General features: G+C 51.9%; 1 protein-coding gene across 9 annotated transcripts in view; it reads right to left on the reverse strand.

Annotated features, from left to right (window-relative positions):
• Positions 1 to 395: 395 nt before the first annotated feature.
• Osp (myosin phosphatase Rho interacting protein outspread) overlaps positions 396 to 20,816 on the reverse strand; it is a 146,681-nt gene continuing 126,260 nt past the window's right edge. For 2 of the 9 annotated variants that reach the window (XM_076817896.1, XM_076817895.1), the window contains 14 exons: positions 19,784 to 19,972; positions 15,576 to 15,648; positions 14,495 to 15,025; positions 11,664 to 11,836; positions 11,452 to 11,592; positions 11,068 to 11,229; positions 10,382 to 10,554; positions 9,086 to 10,023; positions 8,855 to 9,011; positions 5,899 to 8,733; positions 5,509 to 5,827; positions 4,603 to 5,020; positions 3,224 to 3,379; positions 396 to 2,883 (listed from right to left, as the gene is read on the reverse strand). In XM_076817896.1, the coding sequence (XP_076674011.1) occupies positions 2,735 to 2,883; positions 3,224 to 3,379; positions 4,603 to 5,020; positions 5,509 to 5,827; positions 5,899 to 8,733; positions 8,855 to 9,011; positions 9,086 to 10,023; positions 10,382 to 10,554; positions 11,068 to 11,229; positions 11,452 to 11,592; positions 11,664 to 11,836; positions 14,495 to 15,025; positions 15,576 to 15,648; positions 19,784 to 19,972 (6,414 nt within the window). In that variant the 3' untranslated portion in view covers positions 396 to 2,734. Of the gene's footprint in view, positions 2,884 to 3,223; positions 3,474 to 4,602; positions 5,021 to 5,508; positions 5,828 to 5,898; positions 8,734 to 8,854; positions 9,012 to 9,085; positions 10,024 to 10,381; positions 10,555 to 11,067; positions 11,230 to 11,451; positions 11,593 to 11,663; positions 11,837 to 14,494; positions 15,026 to 15,575; positions 15,649 to 19,783; positions 19,973 to 20,816 lie in introns of those variants that run through there. The other 7 variants (XM_076817897.1, XM_076817898.1, XM_076817900.1 and 4 more) reach the window with 7 other exon arrangements.

Genomic DNA, 20,816 nt, shown 5'->3' on the forward strand with positions numbered 1-20,816 from the left:
GGCAAAAATTTTGAGAACGCCCAAAAATTCGGCTATGTACTAGGAGAACATGATGTCGAAAGAGGTGGCACTAAGTTACGTCTTCGGAGAGAGAATCGAGGATGCCTTCGAAGCTGAAATTCAGAATACCTCTTTCCACTTCATGTTCTCCTGATATATTGGCCAAAATCTGGCGAAAATTTTCAGAATGCACCAAATTGGGCTTTGTAACAGGAGAACATGCCGTCGAAAGAGATGGCACAAAGTAATGTATCCGGATTGCAAATTAAAGAGCGAGAAGTGGCGCAGATGTTTGAAATGAAAGTGCTGAAAGATTCCATTAAAATCTTATCAACGGTTTGGCGTTGGGATTATTAGCAATTAAATTCACAGAAAGTCGACCGGAACAGCGCGAGTTCACGTCAATGGTTACTATATTTTATTTCAAACGTTGTTATAAATTATAATACAAATACAATAAGTATAATCGTAATATATTATAAATGTTAAACAATCCTGAGTAATTACTCTACATAAGAGATAATGAATCGTATTGTTATCGATTATTCCTTTTTTTTTCGCTTCGTTCAATGTCGCCCCCCCCCCTTCCCTACCCCTCGGGTGTCTGTGGAACACCCGTCGATGGAACGAACCGCGACAATATATAATATAGAATACAATAATAACATATCATATAAACAATCCACTTTCATTATGGAAGGGGTTAATTCTAGGCTATTTATACTTTTGCTTCTTAAATCGAAACGTCATAAACTATACAGTATTAACATCAAAAAAATGATCGCGACTCGACAAAACAATTTACACGATGAGAAGATGCGGTAATACACAGTGCAACGCGACAACGCTGTATATTCATATGTGCAAAATCTATACATAACAAGAGCGAAACAAGCGTAAAAGTAGTTTCGTTCGAACCCTCGAAGATTGACGAGACAAGGGAGAAAAGGAAAGAGACGAAACGGAGGGAGGAGAATTGAAGAAAGAAGGGAATATACTTGTGTCCGTGGGACTTTAGACGAGATAATGCGTTCTCCAGTTTCCGTTCTAACGCGTTCGCCGAATTTCACTGTACAAAACGAAGAAAATGGGGGGAGAGGGTGATGAATGCAACCGCGATCAACGTGTCAACAAATGAAAACAGAAATCGAAGCCTCCGTAAATGACGAACTATCAGCCAATCGTCGTCGGTTTAAAATTAGCCCCCTCGTAGAGTCGCAAGATAGAGAACGGATCTTGCGATCGCACCGAATCCATTTCAAAAACGTAACACCGCGAAATCAACAAATTGCAACGATTTTGACGATTAATATTCGCCTGTATGCTTTCACACCGATAAACACGTATGCGTTACATTGCATTAATTATCACGACACTTGTATGCATGATATGTGGTACGATAAAACGCCGGTTATCCGTACTTACGCTCTCTTTTGAGCCTGATTTATTAGCTACTGCGTCCAGGGACACGCAAACTCTGTTTCAGCCGAATAAAACATTTGATAACTAACTAACTGTAAGCTGTTCCCCCTTTTACTTGCCTATTCATACTTTTCTCTACATCAACTTTCCCTCACCTTACCATTTAATCTCTGCTCTCTTTCTCAATGAACTCCGCCCTCTCTTCTCTAGACAATCGGCGTTCTACGATACCTCCTCTGCATCTACTGCTTTTTTGGCCGTTTCTCGTTGCCCCTAAACACCTCCAGGACCTGTTCTTCAACCCCTTCGGTATGAGATGCTAAGCTCTCGTCGATTAAGAATACATTGCACAATAGATGAAGCTACGATTACAAACAGAACTGATTCGTCGACTTAAACCTGGACAAGACTCGTTACCTACGCAGGAGGCATGTTGGGAAAGGTTTGCCCTGGCAACCGCGCCCGAGCAAACCTTTCGCAAAACGGAACAAATCATGGATTCGAACCAAACTAAATAATGAAACAGTGCCGTGGAAACAGACGGTGCAGACAATTGCCAACGAGTCCTGCAACACTCATCCCTGGAGAAATAACTGGGCAGGCTCGAGAAACGGCTGACAATGTAATAATGCCCGAAAAATGCTCGTCGCTCGAGAGAGCGGTCGTTCAAGGCGACCGCTACTTCGCACCTGCGGGGAAAATATTCGCGTATCAAAGTCTAAATGCATATCAAACGACGCCCGTTGGCGGCTTTGTAAACGTACTTAGCAAAAGTCTCAGTGGTAAAAAGTCCCTTGGAAATAACACAGAGCGCGGCACCACGACCGTGACAGACGTCCAATGAATCCGCTCTATCCGTTCTAATCGTGACGCAGAACTGGCGATCATATCGCGCGAGACACGAGCCTCGTTTCGGCTATTGAATCATGTTTACCTGATAAACATGCTCAATATTGTTAAGTGGCGACGAGCTCGATCCCGGGCGACCGTACTTTAATTGACACGAAATTACGCCCTGCTCCGCTCTACCGCCGAACAAGCTCTAATTGCGTGTGGCAGTGACGAAATGCTTGTGGATTGTCGTTGGAAAGTGTTACTCGGTTGGTTGGACGAGGAACGCTCGAAGACAGTATATTCTAGGGGATGACGAATCGGAATCGAAACCTCCTCTTCAACGAGGAAGATAGCGGTGTAGAAGCGAGCGACCACTGTAGCACCATATAGAGCGAGTGACCGACCCGCGAGGCTGATTGGAAATCCTATAAGATCTGTGGTGTATCTCTGATTCGAGGCTTTGGAAGGTAGCAAGGATTTAGAGCTCAAAACGTTTCTTCCTCTCGGCGACCATGCCCACCGCTGGCAGTGGGGGGTGGAGCGGGTGATGGTAACTCGGTGTGGGTGTAGGAGGCAGGCTGCGACAACTTCTGCTGGACCACCTCACTGCTGGAGACCTCATCAGCTCTGCAAATAGAATTGCACAAAATTATCCAGCTTCGAACGTCGAATGCTTAGGAACATTAGCAAGCTTAGAAGGTAGGCATCGGGAAACCCGGAGATTTAAGAAAACTATACCAGCACGATCCACTTTGGTCTGTTTATGCATACCAATTAAAATACTAGAACGTCTGACGTTATCGTCGCATGAAATCTATTTTATATGCATAAGCAAACCTCTGAGCAGATGCTGGCTGATCCAGTTAGCCCTTTGCTGCTACGGAAGGCCAGTAGCATCAGAAACGTAGCGCAAAGGTAGTCTGATTTGATAAAATTCTCGTTGCAATCGGCAAAGAACTGAACACACCTGCAACGGAGAGAGCTGGGGGTTCCGGGGTGAGGCGGGACGTGTGAGGATTGTTGGCACGGAGGCTGTATGCCGCCGAATGTTGCTGCTTTTCACTTTGCTTGCTGTCCTGCCACCGGGTACCAGCGCCGCCGACTCGCATCTCTGCTGTGCCACCTTTCGTATCAAAGAATCATCCAAATACGATTATCCCGTCAGCACGGTTCTCTTTCCCTTTCTATACCCACATTACAAACAGAGTTACAAGTCGCTGTGTGAAACCATTGGAAGGTCTGTATCGAGTCTCTATTATAAATGTATAACAGAAACGCTTTCCACTATTCCTACGCTGCCATTCAAGGCCTTTGATTACTTTCTGAACGATGCACGATGGGTAGAATAGATGATTCGAATGACTATCTTACACATCTAAGATGTTCTCAGTGGTTAAGCGACGTTATTCGTTAGAAGTTATACTCGCCGATGCTTAGAAGCGCGCAGAAATCCAAGCTGCAGTTCAGTGTCGTATCGTACGTTGCAAAAATATGTCATTCGTAAAAAGGGTGAAAAAGTCTGGTCAGAATAGTGAATCTAGAAAAGCTCAATGACAGGATATATTGTGCTTCGTTCGATTCCTGCGCGCTCCTCGCGTTGATGTACATACACACTGGCAATTATGCGCAAAGTCAATTAGCCATCGTACAGATTAGACATTCAAGTAGCACAGGATCACATTCATCGCAAGGCAGGGTTACTTTTGCGTTACTGCGTACCGTTAATGCGTAAAATTACATGTCTCCCGTTAGCAAAGTAGCCAAGTTAGACGACCCTCGATCGGTTTATGCGTATCGTACTTGGCAAACCGTGGAAGCACGTACAAACGTCGAAATGATATGCACAGTGATGCGTGTTAAATCTGGAGCACGCACAGGCGACAGCCGTTAGCAACGATTAATATCCTCGAAGCGGTTAATGCGTAGACGAAAGCACCCGGTTAGTCTTACGTTTCCCCTTCTCATCCTTTAACGCACAGTGAACGGATCGCAAAGGTTCTCCCTCGCGACAGATAACAGAGATCGAGCCACGAGAGTTTCGCATGCTAGAGTTGGCTGTGATCGCGAGCGGAAGAAGAAAGAGCTCGAGCGAACGAACGATCGTCGAGTGATCCACGAGTGTGTTACAGCATAGTACCATCGACAAGAAAGCAACGAGACAGTCGGCTCGATGGAACGTGTCCCTCCGATACGCTCGAGTACGATGAATTGCAGGATACTTTTCGATAGAGAGAAGCAGAGGCGTTCCAGGGGGTATCTCGAAACGCGATCCACCGCCACCACCGTCGCGCCGGGGGTGAAGGAGGAGGCAACGTTTCCACGAGTGAGTTCATCTTTCTTCTGTACCTTGATACTGATGGGGCAATCCGCTCCTGGGCCTTAAGCTGTCCCATAGTGGCGAGGCCAGGCCGTTACGCTCTTGACTCTTTTGCCCTAAGCTCACCTCTTTGCTATCGTGCGACGGAACGCCGGTACTACTCCCCTGCCTAACCAAGTTACTCGAGTAAGGCAACGACACCGATTTAATGCGTTCAACCTTGTACGAGAACGCGCTGGCCGGCTTGTCCGTGGCGGACAGCGTGGCCTTTTGCAACGTGGACGCCGAGCTTCTCGGCCGTTCGCCCGCTAATCTCTGCTCCTCGCTGCTACTATTCGCCCGGGCCAGCGGCGACGACTCGTGACTACTCCGGACGCGGTGCGGCGAATACGGCGGCGAGCAGTTTAGCGGCGTAGATGATTTCGTGTCGCGAACGGCGTCCCCATGCTGTTAGTGAAATATCGAAAATATAGATGCGTCAGTGCGGCGCGCGGCCGATGGGTGGGTTAACGATCGGTTCGATCGGTGCCGGGGGACTGTGCGACGGGTACACGAATTACGGGGGTCGGAGACAGTTCGAAGGGGTGTACCCAAACTGTTCAGCGACAGTAGTAGGTACAGTAAAGCCTTCGTGATCGGTAACATCGTGGTGCGACTGTATCCTACTATTTGGCAGGTAAAATATGTACAGATACAAGGCTCGCGAACGCAGAAGCTTTGCTGTACCTAAGTGTACCTCTGACTGGCAATGTCACCGCCTATGTACAATCGTCACGTGCCAGTTTGGGTATCTCCGACGAGCAGGCGTCAGAGGTTCTGGTGTAACTGCGGAAAGCTCGCGGGGGGTTGTAATTGCGGCGGAGTTAATCATTTAGTAATGTACAATTGTTAACCACATCTACGTGTTTGCGAGTCCATAGCGAACCTACAGTTACCTTCAGTTGTTGCAGCCTGTGGATGTCGTCTCTGGGCTCGGCTGTCTCGTTGTCCCTGCCCCTCAGCAAGTGTATCGTGTCGTTGATCGCGCCGTCGTTGGTCTCCAACACCAGGTGCGCCCTCAGCTGTTTGTTCCTAACGTCTAGCTGCATGATGTGCTGTTGCGCTTGAGCAAGTTGTTTAGTGAGGGAGCCTACTTTCTCCTCCAGGGCAGCGGACTCCACGCACTTGGAGGAATACTTTGCAGAGAGGGATAGGATCTCCTGCTTTATCTCCTCCATTTCTTCCCTGAACGAATAGAATTTCGCGGGAAAGAGGCTTGTGAAACACAAGTTCGATTACGCCTGATTCGAGTTGTATGATTAAATATCGATCGCATGGTCACTTACTCGTGTTCCTTGTGAAGCACGCCAATGTCCTCGCGCGCCTGCATCTGCTTGATGAACTCCTGCTTGAATTTAGCTATCTCCTTCTGCACCTCGTGCTCATGCGCCTTCCTCATGGCGTCCAACGCAGCCAGGGTGGCCTGAGTCTCCTCCGAGAGCGCCTGCTCCTTCTCCACCCTTAGGTTCTCCAGTTCTTGTCGATGCTTCTCCTCCATCTCGGAGATGATACGTCTGTGAGAGTTCTCCATCGCGAGCAGTCCCTTCTCGCAGAGCGCGCGCAGCTGTTTGATCTCCTCCTTGTACCTCTTCCGCGTCTCCGCGTCCGTGTCCAATTCCGCGCTCATCGACCTCTGATAAGCGGCCCTTAGCTCGTTCACGTGAGCAGAGTGCTCGGAATCCATCGCGTTTAATCTGTGCTCCAGTTTCCTGGCCTTCTCGCGGAGGCTCGCCGCTTCGTGTTCGTACTGGGACGTCAACGACAGCCTCTGATTGTCCAGCTCGCCCTTGATGTCCATCAGATCCCGATCCTGATTGAGTTTCAGCGTCTCCAGCTCTTCGCTGTGCTCGGCGGTTATCCTTTGGATAGTGTCCTGCAGCTGCTCGCACTGCTTACAGGACAAGTTGTTCATGTAATCGCTCATCTTCCTGATCTGCTCGCGCAGTTGAGAGCACTTCTCGCAGACGGTCGACCAGTCGCTAATGGCCGCCGACGACTTCGACCAGGAGACGGTCTCGAGCTTCTCGCATGATTTATCCCGAATACGCTTGCTCAGCCCCATCAAGTCCTCCTCCAGGTAGAATAAACTCTGACTCACGCTCTTCAGCTGCTCCTTGGAGCCCCGCTTCCCGGCTATCCTCTCCTCGCACTCCTTGCTGAACTGCTGGTAAAGGTAACTGTACTCCGCGTCGAGGATCGGGCTGCTTTGAAACTCACAGTCCTCCCCCAACAGGCACGAAAGGACGTCGTCGTTTCGAATTAGACTAGATACGAAAGTCTCCCCGGGAATAGTGGTCAGCTGCCTCGTGTTCTCCTGAAGAAGGCCGAGCCGGGCGTCTATTAAAGCTTTGTGAGCGATCACGTCCGCGTAGTCCGTCAACAGCTGCCTGGACTCGTACTTGGACTCCACCGTCGTCTTGTTCTTCTTCATCAGGCGAAGACACTCCTCGTACGCCTCGGAGAGCTCGCGAGTCGAGAGCTCCATCTCCTGCCGCAGCCTCGCCTGTGCGGAGTCAATCCAGGACTCCAACGTAACGTTTTCCGCGCTCTCGAAACTGAGGCAGGCGTCGGTGATGCTCGTCACGTTCTGCTCGTACATCTGGCCGCACCGCATGATCACGTGGGAGACTTCAGCCTGCACCAGCTCCTTGCTGACCGTTTCCTGGGCCAACGCCCACGCTTCGCGGATTCGACGATCCTCCAGCAGCTTCTTGCTGGAGTTGCTCAGCTGCTTGCCGAGATCCTCCTGCTCGGACATGCTCAGCGTCTCCGCGGCCAGAGCCTCGGCGAGCTGCCTCAGTTTCGTCTCCTTGTACCTCCTCACGATCTCGTTCACCTCCCGCTGCTTCTGCAGCAGAAAGCTGAGGGTCTCGCCGCGAGCGGCGGCAACTTCCTTGGACGTGTCCGTCGTGGTCACGCCGCCTACCAGCACTAACTTATTCGCTAACACTTTAGTAAGATACTGAATGTAACTGGTGTTTTGGTACGTTTTGGGCTTGGTTCCGTGAATCTTACGCGTTAAGCTTGAGGCAAGCTGACTAGTTTCGACCAATTCACCGAGAACGGCGCTCCTCTCGAACGTCCGGCCGATCGCGCACTTGATCTGCCTGAGAACGACGAACTCGAACGCCACCCTCTCCGCGATCAGCCTCATCTTCTCCCTGTCGTCCAGCTGACCGTTCTGCGCGAGCGTCTGCCGCCTCGCCGCTAGCTCGCTCAGCTTATCCTTAAGTATAGCTTCTAGCCTAGATACCACTACGCCTACTGACTCGGTCACTTGGGCGCCTGCCTGGCTCCTCTTACACTCTAAACAGGAGTCCAGTATGTCGTTCACCTCGCGCAAACACTTCTCCGCCTTGTCCTCCGCCTGCGTTGAGCCCAGACACTTCTCCAGCCGTCTCTTCGACTTCGACACCACCCTCTCCAGTTTCCTCAGCCTCGCGATAATCTCCAGCGACACCTCGCTGGTGGAGGAGGCGCTCACCTCGCTGCACTCGCTCGAGTCCTTCTCCGCGTCGCTCGCCATGTTCTCCGTCACGTTCGCCACCTTAGTTTCCAGCGTGCTCAATCTGATCAGGACCTTCATCGGTTCGGAGCTTGTCGCGCTGTCCAGCGACTTTCTTCGTAGCCTGGTGCGGTCCAAGTTCTTGCTCTCCCTCCTTTTCTCCTTCTTTGGATTGGGACTCGACTCCTTCGAGCTGCTCCCCGTCGACACCGTCGCGGCGATACTCTTGCCGCGCTCTATCGCGCAGATCTTATTCTCCAGGTCCAGCAGTTTGTCCTCCATCTCCTGAGAGATCTGGAAGGATTCCCGCCCCTTCAACGACAGCGACCTTCTCTTGTCCCTGGTCTCAGCTTTCGTCAGCTTCTGCTTCAGCGTCCTCACCTGCTTCTCGCTGGCGGCCAGTTTATTCGTCAGATCCTGAATCCTCGCTGCCATCAACTGAGCCTGGGCCTGGTTCGTCTCGCTCACGCTGGCCGCGTCCTGCTTGTGCGCGAACATCTCCAGCTCCAGCGCGTCCTGCATCGCGTGAGCCTCGCGGAGCTCCTTACGCATCGCTCGAATCTCCAGAATAGCCTTCTCGAATCGGCTTCGAAGCTCATCGTACTCTTCCACGATTCTGCGAACAAAAAATACAGAAAAATATCAGTCCGATCTGCGCGCAAAATCGTGGGATAACTCTGCTGCCTTTGGACGTGTGAAAAAATATGATAGACATCAGAGACATTACAGAACATTACCTTTCCTTGTCGAGAGAATTCAAGTCCAGGTCGAGCTCGATGTTCGTCAAATCGCTGAGCGAGTCGAAGCTTCTCCCTCGCTCCCTCGACGAGGACAATCCACCCTTTTCTTCCAGCTCTCGAACCTTGCTGTACAAACGCTCGTTTTCTTCGATTCCTGGAACAATCATAACCAAACCCATGACTCTCGTTTACCAATCGCAATATTCTTCTTTATTTTATTCAACGCACCTTGCGACAGCCTGTCGCTCAGGGAAGCTATCTCCGTCTGCAGGTGTTCAACGGTTCTATGACTCGAGGCCAACTCCTTCGTGAGCATCTCGCACCGTTCGCTGGTCTCCCTGAGGATGGCCTCGGTCTCCAGCAGCTTGCACTCTAGCATCTCCTTGTCCCTGGTATACATCTTCTTCATCTTCTCCAGGTCCTCCAGGTCCTTGTCCCTTTGCTGCTCCGTCCTCTGTATCGTGTTCAGCAGCTCGTCGACCTGCTTCTCCCTGATGGAGGCCTCTACCTTCTGCTGCCTCAGCCTGGACAGCTCCTTCTCGACGTTCGCTACGTCCGCCCGCGCCGCGTTCAGCTGGGACTTGAGGCTCTCGATCTCGTTCTCCTGACGCTCGATAATGACTAGTAGCGTGCTTGGGTGGGACTGATTGTTCTGGTCTAGCTGATCCCGCAACAGGGACACCTGGTTCTCCAGCAATTCGACGATCAACGGGCTCTCGTTGCTCTGCATGTGACCATTCGGCTGCTCCTCGTCCTCGCCGAGCTCGCAGCAGGCCATCATGAGATCCTCCGACCTCACGCTGTCCAGAGTGCTCCTCCTCGAGCTGGGAGGAGAGCTGCGACTCCTCTTGTACACCCTGGACCTGGAGCTCGACCTCGACCGTGCCTTCACCCGAGATAGAGCGGTCCTGGTGAGCGGCGGCGACGGAGGTAGCTCCGACCACTCGTGGTTCGCCGAATCCGACCAGCTGGAGCCCTTCAGTGCACCGGACCAGTCGCCATTTCTCACCAAAGGCGGCGATACGGGCACTTCGGACCAGTCGCCCGACTCCCTTCTGCCACCCTCTGACGCCGTTCTGTACTCCTCGTCCGACGAGAACAGGACCGATCGCGGGGTCACAGAGGTAGATGGAACCACGGAGTCCCTCTCGCGATCCGTGATGGATCTAGAAACAGAAGGCGATGCCAAGCTGCGGGCATAACGTTGCGATCGTAAGACGGTCGTTCCGCGATGATAGATACCGCTGCTCTTGCGATAAACGAGTGCCATAAGAGCTAGTTGAAATTGGATTGTAGATCGAATGGGGTGATGCAGATACGGCGCATGCAGGACTACGACTGCCTACGTTCAAGCGATAACAATAACTACTACGATACGACGGTGTACGCGGTGTGAGAGCAGGTTTCACGTCTGACGTGTAAGTGTTCCTCGTGTGATCTGTGTCACTTTATACCGCACTTAAGCGTTCACCGAGTACACGCCACATTCCCTCCACCCACAGCGCGCAGTGTCGTTCGACTTACGCTGTCGGCGACTGCGGAGTGTTGTCCTGCTGGCCGTCCTGGCAGATCGTCAAGGAGTCCGCGTTGCTGTCGGGATCGGGCAGATTGGCGGCCCTTCGAATGGCCGACATCCAGCTGGCCCGAATGCCAGCCGTCACCGCTGACAACACGGTGGATCCCCGCTCGTCCCAGGCCTAGAACAGATACAACCATTCAGAACCATCCAGAGCCGTCGCGACGCGTCGATCCGCGTAGAGTGTAATAAAATGGAATTGGTCATTGTCTATGTAGGACGATCAGCGGGACATCCGCGGAGCGAGATCGGTGACACGAATAGAGCGATGAGCCCGCGATCTCTTCTACCGTGAAATTGAGTTACCCGACGGCTCCTCTTTCCAGCCACGCCTAAGCCTAGGCACACGGAAGTTAATTCCGGCAATCCAATCGAGGAGATTCACGGTTACCCCGCTAACTACGGTTCCCGCTGACAGTTGCACACTGCTCCGGCCACTCTATCCTTTCGCGAGCCGCACCGACACGATTCCCCACGGGTTAATCGCGCCCATCGCGAGGCCGGTGGACACCGTGAACCGTGTCGTCCCCCTTCTACTCTCTTCTCCGAGGAAAGCTGCCGCGAAAATTCCGCCCCTCGTCCAAACCGGGATTTCCGCACGCGCGGAACGTTAATTGCCGTAAATCACACTCACCACGGTCTGGAATCCATAATTCCTGGCGACTTGAAGGGGCGTGACGGCGGTAACGGTATTCAGATCTATGACGCCGTCCATGATACCCTTATCTTCCGCGCAGGGATCTCTGTAGTACATGAGGCCGCAGCCTCTTAGCACGAACCAGTGCTTGTTCCATTCCTGAACAAACGTACCACTCGTTACACGTGCACGCCGGTGCTTAGCGGCGAGCGAGCACGATAGGAAGCTGCTTTAATTTGTCGTTCGTACGGCGCGGGGGCAGATTTATTTACGCTCAAGAGACAGCGTTTCGTTTCGGGTGAGTTTGTCGAACGTAGGGCCGATTATTGCGCAGTGGACGGGGCGCGCGTTTAGAAGCGAGGAGAATGAATCAGCACGAACCTTGTTGAGTCCCTGCTTCATCAACCAGCCCTTCTTGATGTTCAGCAAGTCCTCCGCGGGCAAGTCGACCCTCAGCTCCGAGGTGGGGGAGTATCTGATGCCAGAAATGTCCAGGCCGCATCCGTCAGGGTCTCCTCTGATCTGTAGCAAAGTCACCCAAAGAAGCATTAGCGAAATGGCTATTGACGCGGCAAGAGATATCGAATACTCACGAGCTTGTCCTGATACGCAGCGTTCGCAGCGTCCACCACGTCCCTGGTTGGCTCGGAGGTCCTGGGTTTGATCCTTCGAACGCGAGGCTGGGTCAAAGAGGCCGCGATATCTCGAAGCTTTCCCTCCCTCTCCCTCTCGTGCTCCAGCAGGATCCTTCGACAGGCGTCGTCGTCTGGAAGAACACATCGAGCGCTTGGCTTTTCAGTAACCTCGTTTGGCAACGCTAGAAAAGCGGAGCGTTCCTCTTTGGAGCCTAAGCCAGACTACGCGCCACATTTCTTTTAGGATTCCTCCTAGCCAAGATCAATACTCCCAGCGCCAACCCTCCGCCTACAGCTTCGCTGACGTTGAATGATGGATCGCTGAGAGTCAATCCCTATTGTTCCCTAGTGTCTGGAGCGGTATCGTTTTTTCACGGAACGAAGTTCGCGAGGCGGGACACGGGGAAACTGTTATTAACATAGTAATGGCGAGGCGGTTAGATTTCGATGAGGGATCGATAAAAACGCGGATAAACGAGCGAGATAAGGCCTCCTCCTCGGTTGCCCGCCGACGAGGGAGGCCCCGGTTATTAATTAGTCGGCAGTCAATTAACGGAGTGGTCGTCAGGGCGTGCAGGCACCGCCGCGTTAGGCCGGGGGTTCCACTCGAATGGAAAAGAAGTTAATTGGTTAAGCTAGCGACGCACCGAGACGAATGTTTGATAACAACCAGCGTGCCAACACCGTGCAGAGGCTGAGCAAGGCCTTCGCGCCGCACTTTGGTCCATGTCATGATGATTCCCTGGCGACTTCCGTAATTATAATGCATGTGGTCGTTACACGGCAACATCTTCCGTGTCCACGGCAATCTTGGTAGTTTTTCACCGAGGAACGCCTCTAATGTCCACTGTCATCCAATGCTTTGCATCTACTGCAAACGCTCCGAGAGGAGTCAGCGCAGCTTGGGAGCCAGCTAGATCACCTCGAGCTTCGAAAAATTGGTTACACGCTTGATTGTGTCGAAGCACTAGTCCCGTTTAGAGTAAACGAACGAATAGTTCAGGAGTATAGACGTCAATAGCGTTGCTCCAGCTGTGTCTTCAACGACGATCGTTCGTCCCGACCGCGTAGAATTCCGCCTCGCGCGATTACACCTCCCTTTCCTTGGGTCGTTGCGTAATTGCGTGCGTACAATCTCCGAGAAAATCTGCCGGCAGGCTGGGTGCACGGCGTGATCTCTGCTCTCCGCGGCTGATCCGTAGATTTCATTTAGATTGGCGTCGAACGAACGACCGAGAACGCGACGCCAAGTCCTACGGGTGATCCCGCGATTTACTGCGGATGCTGATTGCCGAAAGATACGCCGGCTGCTTCGTAAATAACCGCCCGTTCCCTCGGAGATTCTCGTTCTCTGCAACTGATTCCTAATGCTGGGAGAACCGAGAGCGAACAACCGAGTGCGCTAGCTAACGTTCCAACTCGGAGCTTTCTTCAGGCCTCCCTCAGCCTCCTTCCTAATATTCTGAATAGAGGACAGGTGGCTGGGGACTGGAGAACTAAACCCTTGGTTCGACGAGACCTCTATCCAAGCTTGTTACTCCAAAAAGGTAAACCCAATGCGAATGAAAGAAGAAATCTGCCAATCGAGCGAGCGTTCAACCACGGGGATTTGCAGACTTCGGGGTATCGCGTAATCCTTCACCGAAAAATGTGAAATTCCATTGCAATTGCAATTGCAGGCTTGCTCGAGCCTATCCACTGGTCGGAGGAAACGTTCGTGAGCGCGAAGGCGAATCATATCGCGATTAAAGGCTCGTAGCTCACTGGAAACGACAAGCTGACTTATCGCCGATTGGAAAGCACGTACGCGATACCAGTGGTGGGAACGCCACGTAGAAAACCCCTCGGATTTAATTGGAATCCCCTATCGGAGTGGAAGGATGGACTCTCGCACGGGACGCTGATTAATTTCAGCCGCAACGATTCTCGCAGTGGTAATGACAAACACACACAGCTTACAGACTACCGACCCGTCGTCCGCGGCATGCATATTTTCCCCGCTGATTAAATTATGTCACTCTTAATCGCCCCCAGATGTCTGATCGTTCCCGAAGGGACAATCTGTCGCGGGTGTGTCGTACGAATTTGTAAATTCAAGTGCGACAAAGGCTGCGACGAGTAATCAGCTGACAGTTTCGACAATGCCACCGCTGCCTCGGCTTCTCGAGATTAATCTACTAAAGAGATTTCTCTCATAAAACGGCGGAAGAGGTGACGAAATTGTTGGTACTTGAAAACGCTGCGGCGGGGGATTCGCCAACTGGATTTTCACACGGATCGTTCGCTCTCGGTTGCGTCGACACACTAACTGTTTTGTTTATACCGTCAATTGTCGGGGGAAAAATGGGTCAGGTACGATTTAACGCGGAGCGCAAATCATCGCCGCCGAGAGGAATAGTCGCCGCTGACAGACGACCCAGTTTCCTCTCCAATTCAATGAGACACCATTGTTGGCGTAAAACTGAATCGTGTTACCAGCGCACGTTGCAACGAATTTCTCTGCGAGCACAATGTCCGGACAATACAATCTCCCCTTAGGATACTTCGCCATGAAGTAACTCGAGTCACATATTTCCCAACTACGATCACGAACGGATAACTACTCCTACCATATCCGATTCCCGAAAATCACGAAGACCAGTTACCCCAAAGAAAACCACAATGCTAGCTGGACCCATCGTCAAATTTCTCGCCCCTACGACACATTAAATTCACCACCAAAAGGGCCTTGCTAACGATTGAAAGGTCAAAGATGATTCCTACTTGTACAGTGTTTCTGAGAAGCCTACCTAGTTTCTCGGTGGTGCAAGCTGTCCCAGTGCCAATACTCGCCCGTTCTCCATGCTGATTCATCCTGCGCCTGGCCTTGTCCTCGGCCCTCAGCTTGTCCCTAGTCGGGGGTGACGCGCTGCTGGCCGGCTGGTCCCTGTAGCTGCTTCTACCCTCGCTGGGGACCACCGGTGGCTTCTCCGTCAACGAGGACGTCGTGGACATCGTGGTCGACGTGATGGAGTACACGGTGCTCACCACGCCGCCGTTCATCGAGGACGTGGATGGAACGGGGGGCAAATAACTGGAGCCACCGTTCTCCAGAGGGGTGCTGGTCCTCAAAGGGGACACGTTGCTGGCCTCTGCGCTCCCGTTGCTCATCGACGTCGCGCTGGAGGTTGTCGTCACGTTGCTGGTCACCAGGGACGGCGACGACGAGAACACCGAAGGGCAGAGATCCGTCGACACACTGGTTTCCGGGATCCAGGCGCTGCCGCGCGGCTCCGAGCGACAGCTGTTGAACCGGGGCCTTGGAGGATTTGGTGTATTGCCTGCGAGTGAACGAGTTTTCACGTTGGTCGACGCGTAGCTAAGAATTCTGGGGCTGAGGAGTTGGTGGGAAGTTGGGTTAGATGGCTGGCGAAGCAGATTGCGAGCGAGGATTTCGATTTCAAGGACCTGGGATAAGTGTTACGTGATTCACCTGGCGCCCCGCATTTCCCCCATTTCCTACTCAGCCGCGATACGACCACGGGTCGTTAAACACCCTTCCGAACCCTCTTACCCCCAAACAATCTCATCACACTTGATCGGTTCGTACGACCCTAAGCCCTTAGTTCCCCTCACCCTCGTTCTTCCCTTCAACTACCTGACCCAACAAGCAACACGTGCTTCCGTTTACAGTCGTGTCTAATTCCCCTATCGTCGACTTTCCAGCCACTAGTAGCATTTCCAGGAGTAACCCCAACAAGAAAGCTGTCCGTCGGTTCAGTGTGGTCACACAAATCATTTCCCCAGTGAAGTCTTTGATTACCACTTAACGAGCCATCGTTTCTGTGAACCGGAGGAGTAGAAGCAGATGTTAACAGCTCAGTCACTTACTTCTGATAGTTGGCGTGACCTGGAGAATGGTCGTCTGCCCGCCAGGGAACGTGGCATTCCGTTTATGTCGACCCTGGAACAACACAAACGTTTACTCTCTCTCAGCTTCCCATGTCCATCTGAATTCTATAGCACGTTAACGCTATAACAACTAGATCAATGACGGACAAAGCGAGCAGCGCGCGATAGCACAGTACCGCGGCCGGGAGGCTGCGCGGATTAAAGAATCGTTTTGGTCATTGCTTTCTCACAAGGTTTGCATCGACGTAACGGAATGCCGTAGAATTTGTACGTGGGCGAAGGTACGAGGGCACGTATAGCTCGCGACCAGGTCGCGGTAGGCGGCCGCAATAACGGCAGATAAGAGTAACGCTGATAATATTCCGCGGGGCCGCTCTTCCCGGCGTGCATAATTCATAAGAGCGGGGAGCGCGTAGCATACGACGCCGAATGGACGCGAACATGAACGATTCAATCGACCATGGCGAGCTAGATCCCCGTAATACTTGATCTCCTAGTCGAGAAATGCTGCTTTGACAGGCTGCACGCTCTAGAAAACGGTGGTCCCGACTTGCCAGGCCTGCGACGTCGCGATCGCTCGACGCAAAGGCTTTCCCCCAATTAAAGGGCGGACTTTCCGCGACGCACGGCTCTGAATCACGATCGCCGTGTCACGGCCTCTCTCCGTAGCTCCGCTCCTCGAATGGCTTCGCAATTAGCGAGCAGCTCGCGTCCGAGCGCGATCGAACAGGTGTTCAGCCACTGGAGAACACTCTATTCGCTTTGGAATAACACAAGGATCGCCAGTCATTTCGCTTGGCACTGGCCGGTGCCGCGTGTCTTTTACGGGCAGGCCGTAACGCGCGACACGGCCCGAGCGAAAAATAAAACGGGAGCCCTGTTTCCTGCGCGTTCACCGTTCCCGTACGTGTTGGCGTACGTATGCGTCGCCTTGGCCTCGTAACGTAACCGTACGTTTACACCGGCAGGTCCACCGGGCGACGACGACGACGAGGTGTTTCCATTTGCCGATCGATCATTCCTTGCGTAACGGAATCGATACGACGCGGACGGCAAGCCTTCGCGAACAATGCGCGTGGAACGACTACGGGATCCTAAACGGTCCGCGCGAGGACGACCGATCGGATCGATGAAAAATTCCCCTTTCAAAGTGATGAAACATTGCACGGTGTTGCAGGTAGCGACGTCGTTAACGAGCACGTTCGTTACGCTGCGCGTCTGTCGGCTCTGGAAGGGTCGCAAGAACGGTGGATTATCCCGGGACGCGAAATCGAATCTGCGGAGATTCCACGTGGTAGATTTGATTACGAGAGATCAAGCTGCCCATTGTAATCGGCGCGGAGGAATTCGGTGAGAAAAAGGTGGACGATCGTCGAACTCGGGACTTTTATCTCCCACGCGTGGAAGAAGAGGAGCGCCCCTATTCCAGCGATCGATCATCGCTTGAGCAACCCGATCCACGTCCCTGTCGAACGCTTCAACTAATGTGGCAAATGACAGTCCCTCGACGACAGGGTACACGATTCTCGATCGATCGCTGCGAACTCCGAGCGAACACCTCGGCGAGCGCGTAGATCACACGGAAGATAAAGTCGACGGGGCTCTTTTATCGTTTCAACGCCGGCTTTAATTCGCTGGGGCTCGCCTTTCAAAATAGCCCTAAGGTGAATGTCCCAATTTCTGCTCGTTTAAGAGGCCACTCGTCAGAAGGAAGGTGTACAAAATTTGGTTGCGATCAAAATTTGCAGAGTGATCGATTAATTCTTTAATAGTAAATCAACCAGTCGAAAACTATTTCAGAAAGATATTTCAAGACGTTTAACTACTAGTGATTTGTAAATAAATATAATGCTCAAAATGTTCGTATTTTTGCTCACGAAAAATAGCGATGTACGTATTTCTACTCAATATTTGTACCAATTTCTGCTCACACAATATGTTGCCTTTTCAGGTGAAAATAAGTTACACCTTTTATGGAGATGTTTTATAACACAACAGTGAAGCATAAAATAATGATAGACAAAAAATAAAATACTGGAGAATAGAAATAGAGGTTGCAGCATATATTAAATTGTGGGGTTAGCTTACTAAAATTTTGGTAAGTAGAAATGCGGACACGACGGTGATTCACTTGACCCTAAACCTAATCACCCCTTTCCTACTTAAAAAAATTAAAAATAGTACAAAAATCTACACCCAGAGCACAATACGGTATCGGTTTTTGTGATTAAGTAAAATAAGAAAATTTTACTGCAAAAACTATTTTCTGCTCAATTATCGAATACCAATAGTGACCCTGTTCCTTACCACAACCAGCTAAAACACGGTCGAGAAATCATGAGTCTCTCATTTTAAAAGTTTTTCGTTGCTTATGCTGCGCTTTGATTAGTCCCAAGCTTGTGCAACACTCGCATAAATGTTCAAATAATTTAGAACTATTTTGTTACAACTTCAGTACAAACGTAACGCTTATAGGAATAAGAAAAATACGAAATGAGCAGAAAAGGGGGACTTGAGCAGAAATTGGGACATTCACCTTACCTCTGGATCAGCCTGGATCCACAAAATTTCCCGCGCGATTCAATGGCACCTGGGTGCAGGAAGATCGATACGATCGGGAACGTTTAGAGCCGAGGGGACGGATAGGCCCGTGGTCCTCGTTCAATTAAAATTAATTGAATAGCGAACGCCTCTGTACAAAGCTAATCCCGCGGATGGTGAATGGCTGTCAGGTGGAGTGAATCGCTCCGAGATCGAATTGAATCGGCCTGGAGAATTAACAAACATCGACGACCCATCCCCTGGGCTCGAGCGTCGGGTCCGTCATCGCTCCCCTTCTGCCCGTCGGCTGCATAATCGCCACCGCCATTCCAGCCAGTGGCGAAAAGAAACGAGCGAAGAACTCGGGTGGAGAAGGAGCCCTTTGAGGCGCGCTGAACGACCGGTGAATCGCAGAAAAGCAGTTTCGCCGCGGCAACTAGCGTACAACTGGCATTATTTCGAGCGGTAACGAGCGCGACGCAGCGACAGCTCGCACTAATGATCGAGCATTATCGCACTTTTGCCGAGCACGTTTCTCCTCTCTCGCTTCATCGTCCTCCCCGACGGCATCGGGGAATTAACTCCTCGCGCCGGATCCCCGATTCTGTCGCGTTAACTGCGACCTGGACATTTACAAAGCATCGCGTAGAATGTTTATTAGGGCTGGGGTCTCGACTAAAGTATAACCGCAGCCCCTTTCCACGGCAGTTCAATTTCCTGTTTATAGGATTCTCCATTAAAGGCGAAGCTCGTCGGAGCACCGATTAAAACAAAGTCAACGATTAGCCCGGCATCCCGAGCGGAACGTCTGATCGCCGAGCCCGAATCCACTTGCTCCAAGCGGGAAGTTCCGATGGGAATGCGATACATCGATCGAACGATTTCTGCGCCCGAGATAAGGATCGCTCCGCCATGATCCCAGCGGGTTACGCGCAGCTTCCCGTTTCGAGGAGGGGCGAAAAACGAGACCGTTCGGACAGGGTGGACACGCGGAAAACGTGGTTGCGCGGATAATTACGGGCCGCGTATCGTTTTTCCCGAATCGGTGCCCGGAGACGTTTGAGACCGCGCCCTATTAGAGCTATTTCCGCCGGTGAGACAAGTCGCGTCTGGCCGCGACTGGTATTACTGCACGCGTAACAAGCATGACGCTGAAGGATGTAGTAATGATTATGCGAGCGCACCGTAATCAACGAATGACAGCAGCCACGCCAATAAAACGTGGCTCCTTTTTCAGGCCCCCGGGCATCAGACGTGTAATTCGTTGCATGGACACCGTGGCTTATTTGTAATTCGACAGAAATGAAATTCTACCCAGAGATTGAGCAGCGGAGTATGGAGAAGCTCATCGATCTCTATCACACGATACGAGGACACCTTTTTCTTTCCTTTACTCCGCCGTACAGGCACACTCGGAGCGGAGGATTCCATCTTCCATAGTCAAAGGAAGATTAATGGATCCCTCGAAACCATTTCCTACGCAGCGAATAAGATCAGACACCGGGCGCCTCTTTTATCATTGACGGTTACTACTTGCGTCGCGAGGTCTAGGACCGAAGCAGCACTCGCGCTGGCCAAATTATTCATCTCCGATGACTAGATAACGGTGTAAATACGCGAACAGCACTAGCAGACGCGAGACCAACCTTGTTCCTCGAGTAGACTTGAAGCACATCAGCCCACCATCTGGTCTCCTCGCGGCACGTGCCCTTCACGAACGTCACACCCTCGGGGGAGGTGATCGCCAGGCTGTAAGGGTGTCCGGTGATGTCCTCGGCAGCGGCCACCTCCAGGACGCGGGTCATGTCGATCCTCGCTTGAGGGACCGTCTCTGGCTGCAAGAAAAAACCACGAGAGTCACCCATTAATCACGATCCAAGGGGCCATTATTCAATCGCCTGTGCGCAATAATTCTAACAATCGCCCCAACCTCTTCCCGCTCTTTCCACTTCGATTCCTATCGTTTCCCTCCTTTTACGACTGATAACTCTTTCCAAATAGTAAATCTCGCCGCGGCAACGATTCGAATAAATATCCGCGGCTAGGAAACGTCCACGTAACAGAATCACCTTTTTATCGGCCATTTTCGACGGCTTTCACGAGCGCGGACAGCCAGAGGGGGTAGAGGCAGGTTTCGCCGTAATTCCGCGTTTATTTGTCCAGCGCCGCGTACACGGTTTTATTGCACCGGGATAATTTAGTGCGTCGTATACGAGCGACAGTAAAAACCGCGAGCGAACGCGGCAAGGTGGCGGCCACCACCGCGGCGGCGATGGATCGAATAAAATCCTCCCGGTGGTTACTTTGTCCCCGATTTCGGGGGCGTTCGAGGGCGCCAGCGTGCAGCGGCGTTATTTCCCCCGGAAACGTGTCATTTTCGAGCGCAACGAAGACAGCGGAGGCCGGAGATCGCCTCGTTACGAGCCTGCTATTCGAGCGGCCGCTCGTAAACGCGGTGCTTCCGACGGAATAACGCCTTATTACTATGTCCGCGAATAGTTCTCGCCTCGTAAAACGAAACCGAGCTGTCCAGCGCGCCGTGGATCGCCGCGATTCTAGGTCAGGCGACTGGATTAGATGAACCATAGAAATTATTCACGGTGTACAACGAGGGGTGGATGTCGTTCGGGTCACAGACTCGCCCCTCCAAGTGCGAGCAACGCCTCAGAATTCCACTGC

The sequence above is a fragment of the Andrena cerasifolii genome, chromosome 8 (genome assembly GCF_050908995.1).
Source record: "Andrena cerasifolii isolate SP2316 chromosome 8, iyAndCera1_principal, whole genome shotgun sequence".
NCBI classification, from domain to species: domain Eukaryota; kingdom Metazoa; phylum Arthropoda; class Insecta; order Hymenoptera; family Andrenidae; genus Andrena; species Andrena cerasifolii.